General features: G+C 43.1%; 1 protein-coding gene across 1 annotated transcript in view; it reads left to right on the plus strand.

The window, feature by feature from the left end:
- Window positions 1-14,917, plus strand: part of exoc3l2b (exocyst complex component 3-like 2b) — a 35,179-nt gene that overhangs the window by 2,174 nt on the left and 18,088 nt on the right. The window contains exon 2 of the mRNA XM_028045214.1: window positions 14,068-14,571. Coding sequence (XP_027901015.1) covers window positions 14,068-14,571 — 504 coding nt within the window. The remainder of the gene's footprint in view (window positions 1-14,067; window positions 14,572-14,917) is intronic.

The following is a 14,917-nucleotide window of genomic DNA, read 5'->3' on the forward strand; positions in this document are numbered from 1 at the left end:
GGACAGAACTTTAATTTCTCCTTGAGGAGATTTAAAATGTGCCGATCGGAGCCTGCAGACGTTGAGTCGTTGTGTTTTTTGTGGAGCTGCAGAGATGTTTGGCTGCAGTGACTCATCGGTTCTTCTATCTCCTCTGAGCAGAGCTGAGCCGCGTTTCCTCCTTTCCTCACCAGTTTTCCTTCAGACACGGAGAGTCGGAGGAAACCGACCTCGTTTCAGACGCTTTCCTTCCTAGCTGGCAGGTAGAGGAATCTTCTGCTGACGCATTTATGGCACAGTTTTCTTCTGATCTAAAAACAAACCTCCTTCCTTCTCAATCTGCTGGACATTTTTCAACTACTGACCAAATGAATCCAGGAATAGTTGTTAATAGCAGAAACCCTTTTTTCATGAAGAGTTGATGTTCAAACTTTCGATTCTTCCCTGTTGTGAAACCAGGATGAACCAACGACCAGAGCAAAAGAAAAGCAGCTCTCAGCCCTTTGACTGTAAGAACTTCTCCTTTCGTGACCGACTGACCCGATTCAATCCACAAAAACACCTTTTAATAAATTTGTACCACTGACTCAGCAGGACAGCTTTCCTCTTTCAGCAGCAGTTTGACTTCAGACGCCTTCAGAGTTTAACCTGAAATCTGACCACAGCTGCTCTGTTTGACTTCTTCTAGCTGATTTTCAAGTTGCACATTAAAATGATATGATATCTTTCATTTTTAAAATACAATCGTTTACACAAAGCTCCTCCAAGAAAACAGAAATCTGTAGAAAGGGTTAAACCTTTGTGTTCCTCAGGGCTGCGTGTCAGGAACACTGTTCTTAGACTGATGTGGAAATCACTTTAGAAGCAGATTTATTCATAATGATGGGTTTTATTTAGCTGAAACAGAACCTGAGTCTGTTGATGTTCATAAACAGCAGAATCAGTTTAACCCTTCACTGCCTGGAAGAAGAAGAACAGCTGACCTCTGACCTTTCCTCTGCTGACTCTTTAAAACAAAACTACAAGATTTTTCAGTCATTTCTGTTGTTTTGTCTTGTTGCAGCTCGAACTTTACTGTCCCAGCGTAGCGCCGCCTGATGGCAGCGTGGAGGATGCTGGGAAGGTTTCCTCTGGGGGGTCAGTCTGCCGTGACCTCCGTGACCCCAGAGGTCAACCGGTCCGGGTTCTGATCCAGGTTCTGAGAGCACACATGTAATTCCTCACCATGACGGATTTCAGCCCCTCTGCTGTCAGTAGGAACATTATTAATGTCCAGAACCGGAGTGAGACAGAGCCTGGCGGTTCTGGACGACCCGAGCGGGTCTCAGGGATGAAAACAACCCTGCAGATGTTTTCCAGGATAACATTTATCTGCAACATAAAACGTTTTACACATTCTCAGGCTTAATTAAAAACTGCCTTTAAGAAGAGAACAGAACCGGAACCAGAGGCTGCCAGTGGGAACGGAGGTGGCTCTGCTAGCTACAAGCTAACTCAGCTAAGCATTGAGATACAATAGTAAACGATAGCTATGCTAACGTCTTAGCGCTAGTTTAAAACAACATGGTATTTATGAGCACAGAATAATTTGCTGCTCTGCATCACAGCTGGACAGGAAGCTGAGCTGAACCAGGAACACAGAGGTCAAAGGTCATGTTGGGCTAACTGTTTGGTTAGGGCGTAAGTAAATTTACCAAAATGAATGAAAGTCAATATAAAGTCCTGATCTGGGTGTGAATAGAGACATGAGGTGTGAACAGCGTTCTGTTGATCGATGACAGGAACGAGGTTCTGCTGGACTCTGAGGCAGAGATCCGATCAGTTCACTGCAGCACAGAAACATTCCTGATCCTTCCTCAGCAAATTTACCGGGAGGAGTCAAAGGTTTTTAACCAGGGAATATTTCAAGGTTTCATAAATGAGCTGAGCCGCGATCAGAGGCGGCTACGTTTCCCTCCGTAGACGAGTTTAAATGTTCAGATGAAGGCTGGAAAATGAAAATAATCCACGATAATACGTTATTACAGCAAAATAACACAAAGGGTTAAATTAGCTACAAGCTAACGTCCTGCAAAATATGCAGAATTTATATTTATAATCATCAAATCATCATTAACAATTTAAATAAAGAAATCTTAGCAACATTTATCAAGAACACCATTGGCATCATGCTAACCAGAGCAGAATTAGCACCATGCTAACCAGAGCAGAATTAGTAACTGATTATAAAGAACAAATGATTTTATTTATATTTAATTCAGTGACTCTGATTGGCCAGATATTTATTAAATTTGCCTAGCAACCACACATGATTGGCTGTTGAGCTGTAGACTAGCAGATCAGGAGAGAAATCCACTGTTGAGTGAAGCTCAGTTGGTGGAAATATTGTATAAATATTCATATTACATTCAGTAACACTATGAAAGAAAACTGGCTTTGATAATACATTTTTAAATAATATTTATATGTATATATCGTATGGATCAGTTGCCACTTTAAGCTAAATTCAACTTTAAAGTAAAGCTGCGAAGGTAAAAAATGAAATTAGTTCAATAAGGGACTAATTAACTCTGGTTTCTGTGGCAACGCATATCACTGTAAGGAATTACTGATGATCAGTTCTGTGATCGGCCCCCTCCTGGCCCCCGTCTAGAACCGCCCATGCTTCTACCCATCAGGTGGAACCGCAGAGTGACAAACACAAATCATATTATTATGAACATTATTATTATTAAAAGCCCATCAGAAACGTCCTGATCCAAACTTTCCTCTCATTTTACAGTTTTCAGTCCAGAACCGGAACATTTCCAGAGTTTGGGCCGAAAACGTTCAAAACAAACATTAATTCTTCATAAAAACACTGAATTTTTATTTCTGGATTTGTTTTCTGTATTAGAAATATCAGTGTGACTGTTGGAGAGCCCTTCAGGGACCGTAGGAAATCTGAGAGTCAGCTGCTAACTGCTGCGTTTAAAAGCTTGTAAAACATTTTGGTTCTGGTTGCTTTTGGGTCACCTGATGGATGTTTGCAGTAAACACACAAATAAATCATTTCCTGTCTCTCCCGTGGATCTGTTACCATGACAACAAGTTTTTAATTCAGGAAAGTCATTATTAAAGAAAAAAAAATCTAATATCTATAAAAAGTTTTAAATCTGGTTTTTAAGTATTGTTATAGGTGGAAGGTTAAACTTTCAGTATGACCACTTCACGGTCTCCCCGCGCCAGCAGAGTTTAAAACAACATAAATTAATCTGTTGTCAGAGTGTCCCTGAACGCCCCTCGGGGCGGCTCGGGGACTCCCGCCGTTGCGCACATTAAAGGCGCATTCAGTGCAGCCAGCTGCGGGATTCTGACCGGTCTCTGCCGACTCCCTCTCCCCGCTTTGGGCGCTCCCAGCCCGGGTCAAGCCGCCGGACCGAACCGCCAACATGTCTGCCACCAGTAAGTGGAGAAACAAACGGAATCTTTTTCCACGCAAGTTGCTAAATATGAACAAAACCAACAAATTTCCAGAATTTTCCAGATGATTAGAGGCTGTAAAATAATGAATTCTGCTGGTTCTGACGGGCTGGTGTTCTGGATCTCTGATGGTTTTAAGCAGATCAATGAGTTTCTTTCTTCTTTTCTCCAAACTTTCTGCCCTTTTCTCCTCTTTTTGGTCTCTGAATGACTTTGATTTCACATTGAAATTAGTTTGAGGTCGCAGGACGCGTCACTGATTAACCCCGAGCCTGGCACTTATTTACCGGCATAATTTAATTTAATCCCAAAGGAAATTCAGATTTTACTGCATCTGATCCACCTGGCAGATCTGTCTGATAAATAACTTTTATGAATTTATTTACTCATATAATCTGTAACTAAGTTTTAACTTGCAGCAAGATATTTAAAGGTGCTGCTAGCGCCTCACACTGCCATCTAGTGGTCCAGTTTGGGACGACAGGAAGCAGCCTGGCCTGAGATTAAAGCTGCATGTGACTCGGAATAAAAGATTTGGTGAAAAAAAGTTGATTTATTCATAAATATGCTCATGTTAAAGGGTAAATTTCGCTGCACAGACATTTTGTGGGCAGATGAATAAAAATGGAGGCGGAGCATCTGGAACATCGTGCAGATTTATTTGTTTCGGATCAGAGCCAGATTCTCTCTTGAGCCACAAACACTGGAAAAAATATTCCTTCAGGTCGTTGTTTTTGTCCAGAGGGAAAAGGACAGGTGCTCTAGCGCCTCCTACTGTCTGTCTGTGCAGATTACAATTCAATCAAGAGACTGAAAATGAAAAAATGACGAACAAAAGAAAAGTTTGGCGCATCTTGTGAAACCATCTTAGTGGCATATTGATCTAAAGGTTTCATACATTTTAATTTGCATAATTTAATATTTTTCTTCTCTTTAACTGAAACAAACCAACTGTTTTAATGACAGAAACAAAGTTCTTGATGTTTTTTACTGTTTGAGGCGCTGAGGAGCTTCTGGTCCTCTATTCACTTAAAGGTCTCTGCATCCATAAATCTGTACTTTTATGTTTAATTTGAGTAATTTAGTCATTTTCTCTGATTTTAAATCTGCTAAGTTGGGTTTATAAAAAGAGGGAACTGAAAATCTCCAGCGTTTTGTAAAAGCTGATGTTTGATCTGAACCTGGAAGAGTTTTTATTGATCAGGTGGATCCCATCAGGCTGAAACATGTCGACATGTTAGAAGGGATTAAATTTCTTCAATGTCCAAACTTCAAAAAAGAGAAAACTTTAGAAAAAGGAGGCGGGAAACGCAGCAAGCCCAAAGCCATGGTGCCTTCACTGACTGCAGGAAATCTGCGGCTGTTTGCCTCCAGATGTTGTGGGACTGATGAGTAAAGTCCAGGATCTGGTTTGGATTTGAGTGAAAAATGCGAGCAGCAGCCAGTAGGTCTGGCCTGCAGACGCGCCTGAAACACGGAGCAGATTCTGGACCGGTTCCAGGGCGAAGCGGGTCGGTTCCGACCGCCGACCCGGCCGAGTCCGGAGGAGTCAAACAGAATAATGGAGGCTGGTTAAAGCCTGTTTATCCCTCTTCATTCATCTGTCACTCTCAGCCTCCTCCTCTTCCTCACTGAAGCTCTGCAGGATGGAGTCATGAGATGAAGATGAAGATGAATGACCCCCCCCCCCCCACTGGTTCTGTCACTTCAGCTTCCTGTCGGTGACAGAAACACAAACGAACCCCGTTGTGACATCACAGCAGCGCCAGCCTCTGATTGGTCGTCGGAGCAACCGGCCTGAACTTCCTGGTGGCTGGCAGTGAAAGATGAGACGCGTCGTCATGGTTACGGCTTCCTGCATCATGCTTCTGGACAAAGAGCTGCTTTGAAGCCTCAGCATCTCCTGGAGAAAAAAACAGTTTGAACTGAGATGAACCGAATCGTTCCCAGAAGTCTGTGGGCTCCGGTTCACGTCTGAACAGGCCGATCCAACCAGCCGTCCCGCTGAACGGACCAGGAGCTCCAGGAAAAACGTTTCCTGGAGCCGCACTCGCCTCCGCCTGCCAACACATACTTTACAGCAGTCGCCATGGAAACGCGTCAAGATGGACGTCCAGAGGCGTTTTAACAGGCGATCGGCCGTCATAAAGCAGGAACGCAGACACACAGTCAGCCGTCACCGTGACCCCTCCGTGACCCCAGCAGTTCTGGACCGCCTGAGTTCAGAACATCATCAGGCAGAACCAAAGCTGCAGATCCGGCTGACCGGGTTCAGAAGTGAACTGGGTTCTGCAGCAGGTCAGGTTTTCACCATGTTCAGTATGGAGAGTCAAACTAAATACCAACTATATTTAGTTAGGAAGCTAACTAATTAGCTCCTTAGAAACTAAACACACTTGCTGATAAGTGGATGTGGACTGTCAAAATAAAAGCTGGGTGTTTTCCCTTCGTTGCTGGTAAACGTCTGGACATCAAAGCGGCTCAGAGTTTTAAGCTGAAATGTTGAAGAAGAAAAGAGGAAAATGATGACGAGGCGATTCAAAAGGCAGAGACCAGCTTTTATTTTGGTAGTCCACTTCTGGTTGTTGGCAGCTGAATTTTCATATTAGCTAAATATTTAGCTCTAGGCTAAATATCTAACAAAGTAAATATTCAGTTCACTAATTAAATATTTAGTTTGAAACTGTGGCATTTATGAATGAATGAATAACTGGAGCTGCGACGCTAATTGGAGCTAGCACCCTAGTTAGCTGCGACGCTAACTGAAGCTGTGACGCTAACTGGAGCTGTGATGCTAACTGTAGGTGTGACGCTAACTGGAGCTGTGATGCTAACTGTAGGTGTGACGCTAACTTTAGCTGTTACTCTAACTGGGGCTGTGACGCTAACTGGAGCTGTGACGCTAACTTTAGCTGTTACGCTAACTCGGGCTGTGACGCTAACTGGAGCTGTGACGCTAACTGGGTTTTGCTTACTTTGTTTAGCCACTTAGCTTCCCCTAAATCAAATCTTAAATCGCTAATTTACTTTGCTGTTTTGTAAACTTTCAGTTGAATAAAGTTCAACATCAGAGTTGAAGTTTTGGTTGGGAGTTGGATGTTTAGATTCATGCTCTTATTTTGAAGTTTGTTTACATAGCAGTTCCATTTCCTGTCCTCCTTTTCTCTCTTTTTACAAGAAGTTTTATTTCGGAATTGGAAAGTATAAAACAAATGAATAAATGAGGTGTAATGGTTAAATTTGGTGCTTTAGCATTAGCTTCTGCCACACCATGCTGGTTTAGCTCTTTAGCATTAGCTTCAGCTACATACCATGCTGGTTTAGCACTTTAGCATTAGCCTCAGCTACATACCATGCTGGTTTAGCGCTTTAGCATTAGCTTCAACTACATACCGTGTTGGTTTAGCATTAGCAGAATTAATGTTTATGAGTGTTCAGGGCTACCAATGCTAACGTTTCAGCTAGCAGTGCCCGCCACTAGTTTAATTGTTTTAGTTTAAAGACGGAGACCATCATGGTGGAACCATTTTATCCAGGGCTTGTAAAGATTAGCTGGATGTTATCAGGGTGAAAATGACTCTAAGGAACAAAAAGTCTTCGTCCCTTTTGCAGTTTTATGTGTTTGCAGGTTTGACTTCATCATTCGATTCACTCGAACAACAAAACACAAAGTTTAATCAAGATTAAAGCCTTAAGATAAGGGTGAACAAAACAAGCAGGATTACACAGGAGATCCGATGACACCTGGATGTGTGTTTAGAGTCAACATCAGATCGGATCGTCTGGTGGTGACACCAACAACATGAGTGACCCCATCTGACCTGCAGCAGCATCAGGGCAGCAGCAGCATCAGGGCAGCCGCTGCGCTGCCTTCAGCTGCTGTTGGATCGCAGGAGAACAAACAGTGAAGATAAAATCTGCAGTAAAATGGAGGCTGTGAACAGGAACCATGAAGAGTTCAAGACATTGAGACGTTTTTCCAGTTTTGAGTTTGTGGTGATGCAACATGTGAAACTCTGGTTTTTATGTTTCAGGTTTAAACTGTTGGAGTTTTTACAGTAGGAACCAGATGTTTACATACGCTATGAAAACTCCTTTGTCTCCGTCAGATGAAACTTCCTGGCATCGTTTTCTTTGAACCGGTTTGAACTGGTCAGTCGCTCTGGCCCGTTTCTCCAGACGGAACCGGTAGAACTGGGTCGGGTTTCTGGGCCGCCTTGCTCAGAAACCTTTGGATCAGACTTTGCTTTGGTCCTGAAGTCACTTTGGAGCCACTATTAACGGGTCAGGGTTTAACCAGGAGCTTTCTGCTAATGCGCTAATAGCAAAACCAATGGATAAAGTTCAAAATCTGTGTTGAAGTTTTCTCTTATTGACTGTAAGGACGTTTATATTCATGCTCTTATTTTGAAGTCTGTTTCCTCTTCTCGTGTTCTCTCTTTTATTCCAAGTAATTTTATTTAGCAAATGGCAAGTATACAACAAATGAACAAATGAAGATTAATGGTTGAAATTAGCATTAGCTTTTGTTAAAACCTGTGTTGGTTTAGTTCATTCCTTTTGTTGATCTAACAGACATTAGAGTTTATTCTGATTTAAAGTCAGATGGTCGTTTTTTACAGTGTATGTAAATATCTGGTCCTGCTGATCAGGAACCAGTGGAGCTGATGGTGGATCAATAAAAACCTTTATTGGCTCCAAAGTCCTGGTGCTGCTCTGTCAGACCGGGCTGACTCATTTGGGCTTCGTCCGCTGATCCGAACTCTGGAGCTGCTGGTTCTGGATACTGGTTCTGTTCCTGGATTGGAGCAGAAGAGTTTCTTATTGTCTTATTGTCCAAAACAAAAAGCCATGAACTGTTTGCTGCGAGTTGATCCACTGAAGAACTTCTGGTTCTGGTTCTGGTTCTGGTCCGGCTGATAAATCAGAGAAATCTTCCTCATTCAGCCTCTTCATTATGTTTAAGAAGGAACTGGGAGAAGTTCTGTGGATTGTTTGCTGGAGAGCAGTGAAGGTCCAAACATCTTTAACCAGTTGAGCTAAGGTGCTGTTAGCTTATTAGCTTGTTAGCATATTAGCTTTCTAAGCATTTACCACACTCAGCTTCCCCTGCATTAAATGTTCCAGATAAATTCTAAAGCATTGATGAACCTTTTGTAAACTTTGACTTGAATAAAGTTCGACGTCTGAGTTGAAGTTCCTGCTCTTATTTTGAAGTGCTTGAAGACTGTTTAGAGCATTTCTGTTTTTCTCTTTCTTTTCTCCAGTAACTTTATCTCAAACAACAAACATACAGGAACAAAAATCTGAGGTCATTATGGAAGAAGTGAACTGTTGCTGCTCCTGCTGACTCTCAGGACCAGATGAGTTTTGAATTGAAGTTAGCGCTTTAGCATTAGCTTCCACTTAATACCATTTGTTGTAGTGCTTTAGCACTCAGCTACTTAGCCATATTCAATGCTAACCAGCTGAGTGCTAAATATTGTGGCTAAGTGTTGATGTTGTGTTTAGTGTTTTAGCATTAGCTTCTGCTAAATACAGTGTTCATTTAGCGCTTCAGCATTAGCAGAACGAATGTTTATTATTAGTGTTTTAGGGTTAGCATAGCTAACCTTTTAGCTAGCGGTGCCTAGCTGCACTTTATCCATAATTGATGTTTAATTATGGGTTTGGCTGATCGGGTTTTTGTAAAGTTCTTTAGATTCTGACATTTTTATATTTACGACTTTATTTATTTACATATTTCAACTCCTGCTGCCTGCCAGCTGGGTTCGACTCTCCGTCACCTTTTTAACCACTGTGAACCGGTCCGGACCGACTGTGAACCGGGTCGACTGTGAACCGGACCGGACCGGCTGCGAACCGGGCCGGCGGCCATGTTTTTGAGGAGTTTCTGCATTCATACGGCTCCGGATATTAACCAGAGACGCTCCGTTAGTTCGGGTTGTGTAAGTCTGGCTGCAGGCTGAAGGATGAGGGCGGTTCTGAGCTTTCAGAACCCGCGGCCCGGTTAGCGACCGGGCTGCATCTGTGTCTCATTAAAGCAAAGCTCCGACTCAGCAGCGTTTCTGCAGAGAAGCAGCTGCTGGGATGAAGCTGCGGAGGAAAGTCCAGGTTCTGACCCACAGGATGAGTGAAAGGTTCTGACTGGGCTCATGTTCCAGAACCAGCTGACTGACCCGGCCTGCAGCGCCGAGGGAAACGTCCACATCAAACTGATGAAACAAGATCATTTCTGTTTGAGTCAAATTAAATTGAAGCTCAAAGAGAAACAACGGCTGATTTCTGCAACAAACCCAAAATGTTCCAGTTCGTCTCCCGTCATTTCAGGACAAACGTTGCAGACCAGTTGGTTCAGTTCAGCTTTTCTGGCTTTGAGTTCAACAAACCAAGGAGAGTTTCAGTTCTGCAGAAAAACCGAAGCTTCAAATTCACCTTTAAAACCAGAGACGTTGGTCCGTCCGGCAGCGGTCAGCTTGGTTCTGATCAACTTTACTGTAGTAGAATAATTCTGCCTGTTTTAACTGAATGCCCTCTTTCATCCTGTGACTCGGCCGCCTTGTTTTCTCCTGGAGGTTTTTCTGCCAGGCCTCAGATTAATAACCTTTAAATCTCCAGGATGTCCACAGATGAACCGGGCTGTTCTGCTGTGTTCAAGTCTTTTTCAGCAAACTATCTGATGAATGCAGGAATAAATCTGTGACTACTGTCATTTGTTTTCTGCTGTGTTTGCTGGAAAGTGATGCGTTTCTGACCAATCAGGAGCTGGGAGGTTGAAGCAGGAAGTAGTCGATCAGCTTATGAAATGATTTTTATTCCAGTTGACGGTTTCCTGCTGCAGTCTGATTATCTCTGCAGTCGTTTGTCATGAAGCGGCTGCAGGTCAGGGCGCAGCCTGATTGGGTATCTGCTCGCCTTCCTGGTTTCCTGTTTGTGTCTGGTGACCATAAAAGGTCGAGACGTCGTGGCCTCGTCCTGTTGAACACGACGTTCTGTTCGCAGGAACCTGAGAGGGAGGCGAAGGTTGACCTGCTGCTGGCAGGATGAGACCAAGAATCAGAGCAGAGTTTTATTTTTCTGTGAATTTCATGGAGTTGCACAATATAAATAAATCCTCATGACTTCGTCAGGATAAGAGTCTGACTGCAGGAGATCCTGGCAGCTGCTGATCCTGAAGATTTGCAACATTTGACAAACAAAATCTGTTTCTGATATAATATTATTATATTATATCAGATAATATAATAATTAATTATATAATATATAATTATATAATTATAATTATATAATATATAATAATATAATATAATAATTATATTATCTGATATCATTTCCAAAGTTCATCAAATTAATAATCCAAAGATTCATCAGCTGAACATCAGAAGCTGATGAGTGAAATCAAACCGTTAGCGTCTGGTAGCTTCTGGTTCAGGTTCTTCAGGGTTTTTATTTTTTATTCTCAGTCATGGGCGCCGCTAACTAAAATGTTAGCTCTGCTAACCCTGCAGCACTAATCACTAACAGTAGTTCTGCTAATGCTAAAACTCTACAGGCCCATGATAAAGCGCTACACAAACAAGGTATTTATCGGAAGCTAATGCTAACCTGCTAAATCAACGAGGTATTTAGCTAAAACTAATGCTAAAGTGTTAGCTTCAATTCAAATGATATCTGCCCTTGTTAACCAGTTGAATTTGGATGTGTTGTGTATCGCTCCTAGATGTTGTTTTTATTTTGTTCCTTTATGTTTCCTTTAGAAATAAAGTTTTCGGGTCTAATAAATCTTAAACGTCTTGAAGGATTCCTAACCAAAACTTCAACACAGATCTTCAAATTTATTCAACTGAAAATGAATGAACTCTTCAGGATTTATCTGGGAAAATTAATTCAGGTGAAGCTAAGTGAGCTAAATGTTTCTGAAACGAACAGAAAATGCTAATCAAAAAATTTGCTTCTCTATTAGCACATTAGCGGGTCAGTAGAACGTGAACTGATGTCATTGAATCAATGACTATATTAAATTGAATAAAGTGAATGTGACGTGACACTCGGGTTATAAATGTTTTAAATGTTAAATATTTCCAGGTTTAAGAGGCAAAAAATCAGCGACAGAAAAATGTGAAATTATTCAGAATCAAAGAGAAACAAACAACCTGAAGTGATGAAGCTTCGGCCCTGAGCTGCTGTCTGATGTTGGGGGGAACCGGTGGCCTTTGACCCCACCGTGCCCAGGGGCCCCTGAGCATTGTGCCAGCCAGGCCCCGGGCTCCGGGCCCCGCCCTGCGGCGAGCAGCATGGGACCCCGGAGTCCTCGCCTCCGTCCGTCACACTATCGCTGTCCTTTCCGCTCCATTGTTTGTGTCCAGCAGCTTCCGCGATGCCCTGCGACCCTCTGGAAGAAAACAGGCTGTGCGAGCGCCGCCGGGGCTGCTGGGTATTTATGGAAGCAACCGCCACTGAATCACTTCCCACTTGACCCTGTAGCAGCGTCTCTGTGTGTGTGTGTGAGAGACTTTCCTTTACAAGTCTGTTTGCTCCGTTAGAAGCGGTTTCTATTTCTGGCAGCAGCCGCGTGTCCTGAGCTGGTGAGACTGGAAACCAGCAACATGAACAACATCCGCTCCCAGTCCACCTCCAGGGGTGTTTACCACTTCAGAGGCCGCTGCTCCGGCTCTCATTCATCTGGGGCCAACCCGGATGCTACCAGCTAGCATCCAAACCTGCATGCTAGCTGACTGCAGCAGTTGGTCTCCATCATTTATAAATACAGAAGATATGGCTTAAAAAATTAAATTACAAGAATTAGCAGATTAAAGTTCCAATACTAACAGAAAAAAGTCGTAAAATTACAAGAAAAAAGTTTTTCTGATGAGAAAAGTTTCAATATGTGACGTTTGTGGTTCTTTGAAACAATCATTTCAGAATCCTCCTATTCAGTCATGTGATGGTTATGTGTTAAAAAGTTAAGCATTTCCTTAATTGTAAATTAACACCTAGTGGTTGACACATTTCTGCTAACAACTGCTAACAGTAGAGCTACTTTTTAGCTTAGCGCTTCATCAGTTAGCGCACTTAGCTTTCCCTAAAGCTTTCCGGTGTAAAACCCTTATCGGTCATGATGGATGTTCAGGTTCATAGAAACGGCTTAAACCAGCGACGCGCCTCACCTGAGGGCCGATTTAATCATTAACGTGTTTCCTAGGAACCGTTGCGGTGTCACTAAGACGGCCTCTGCAGCCGCCTGTTAATGTTTGCAGACTTTATGGCTCTTTGTCCTGCTGGCGTTCAGACCGTTTATAACTGATCTAATGATCTGCGTGGCGTTCCACTATGTTTTATGGTGATTACCTGTCCTCCATATTTAGGGGTTTGAGCTGAACGTCACTGTAGTTGTTGGTAGCAGAAAGTAAAACTGGAGACTTGATGTTTCAGCCAATCAGGAAGGCAGAGTGAGATTCTCAGAGCAGGTCTTCAAAATGTTTCAGGAAAAGCAAAGTAAAGTCAGGAGGGTGGAAGTGTCTCTGCGGTCCTGAAGTCAGGCGTTAACGTTTAGCTTCTGATCAAACATTTACCTGCTGGACTCAGTTTCTCAATAAAACGAACACCGTCAGTCAGGGTGTGTCTCATAGTGTCTGATTTGTTAAGATATTTCCATTAAAATGAACAAGTTGACGATGTTTGTAGAGGTTTCTGTTGATCTTCTTGATCTTTCCGTCAGACTAAAACCAGTTTATGACACAACAAATGAGGATTTGAAGTGATGATGATGATGAATCAATGACCCGATGAAGACATGTCAGGAGGAGACATGTTGTCCCATCGCCGTCAGTCTGGTCCTGAACAGCTCTCAGAAAGCATAATCAGATCCCATCATCCCTCAGGACTCCATGTCCGGAGGACAGGAAGTTACTCTGGAAACAAAACAAAGTTTAGATCATTCCTGCAGAGATTGGACCAGTTTATTGCTCAGAGATCTGTGGCTTTCCAGAAAGAAGTTACCTGTTTTTAAAAGTATGGATAAGCTAACAAAACAACAACAAGAAGTCTTGTTTCCAGTCTGGACTCTGGTAAAGGTCAGAGGTTAAGGTTGATGAACCCTGCTGGACATTAGGAAGTAAACATGCAATCTAACTCTAGTCTGGAAAAGTCCTTGAATGTCTCCACTGGTTGATTTATGTCCAGATGGACTGTAGCTGGTCCAGTGAATGCATCGTGATGAAAAATTGTTGCATGGTAAAGCTGAAAACCTTGGAACTAGTGATGAGCCAACTGCGACCTTTAAAAAGTTTGACCTTCTGATTTTTCTTTGCCAAGTTGGCACCAAAAGGGTGGCCAATGTAAGCCACTGGAGGAGGCTGATTTTCAGATCTTTGCTAAGATATATAAGGTTGGTGGATATGATCAGTTTCTCAGGGAAGTGTCGGTCGATCAATGATCTCCCAAAATGAAGGAAATCTGAGCCGATTTGTTGGTGCACATGTAGCTGGAACATTTTTACCTGATCTGGTTTTAAAACACGGCATCGTTGATCATATCTAATTTCATTTTGGTTTAGATCGGTACTTTAGAGACTCTGATTGACTGGTTGGTTGATTGATCAATCGATGTCTCTTCTTCCATCCTCAGGTGTTCCCACCCCAGTCCCCCCACCCCCGGTTCCATCATGCCTATCTTCAAGAACCTCCCTGTGCGCCTGAAAGGTGGTGGTCCAGTTCTAGACAACGCCTTGTTCTTCCGCAGGATGAGTCTCAACATCACTCCCCACCACAACCCCTTTGAACACGATGATGACAATATCCATGGCAACGGCGGCCATGAAAGCCACTGGTCACCAGGAAGCTCGCTGTTGGACGGCGACATGCCGAGGGACCGCAACCCATTTGAGGACGAGGAGGACGAGAACGAGGCCAACGAAGGCAAGAAAGGAAACGGCAGCGGAGGGTCAGTGAAGGGTTCGTTCAAGTTTAAGTCGCCGCTGAAGAGTCTCGGAAAACTCGGGAAGAACCTGAGGATGTCGGGAAAGAGCAAAGATGGCGACACGCCGTCCCCACAGGGGTCGCTGCAGGGAACGCCGTCGCCTTCACAGAAGAAGAAGAGAGGCAGGAGGAGCTCAGAGGGCAGTCTGCTCAGGTGAGACACCGCTTACCCTTCTGTAGATTTCACCGGACAAGAGACGACAGAAACAAGGGACATATGACTCAGATCCTCTAGTGACGTGTTTCATCTATTCATAGAAACATTGATTTCTCTTTGGTTTTGTTGACTAAAGGTACTTTGATAAAACTTGGCAGTAGATTTGAGATTTTTTGCCTTTTCATAATAAAAAGATACAAACAAGAAGGATAACAGACGAATGGTACATCAGCAGAGATGCTCGACCTATGACCCTTAGTGGTTGAATGGCAGACAGTCGGACTCTTCTTTTTTTTTAAGATGTTTCACCTGTGATTTGAAATCTTTCTAACGACCTCAGGGA

This window comes from Xiphophorus couchianus, chromosome 18, assembly GCF_001444195.1.
Source record: "Xiphophorus couchianus chromosome 18, X_couchianus-1.0, whole genome shotgun sequence".
NCBI classification, from domain to species: domain Eukaryota; kingdom Metazoa; phylum Chordata; class Actinopteri; order Cyprinodontiformes; family Poeciliidae; genus Xiphophorus; species Xiphophorus couchianus.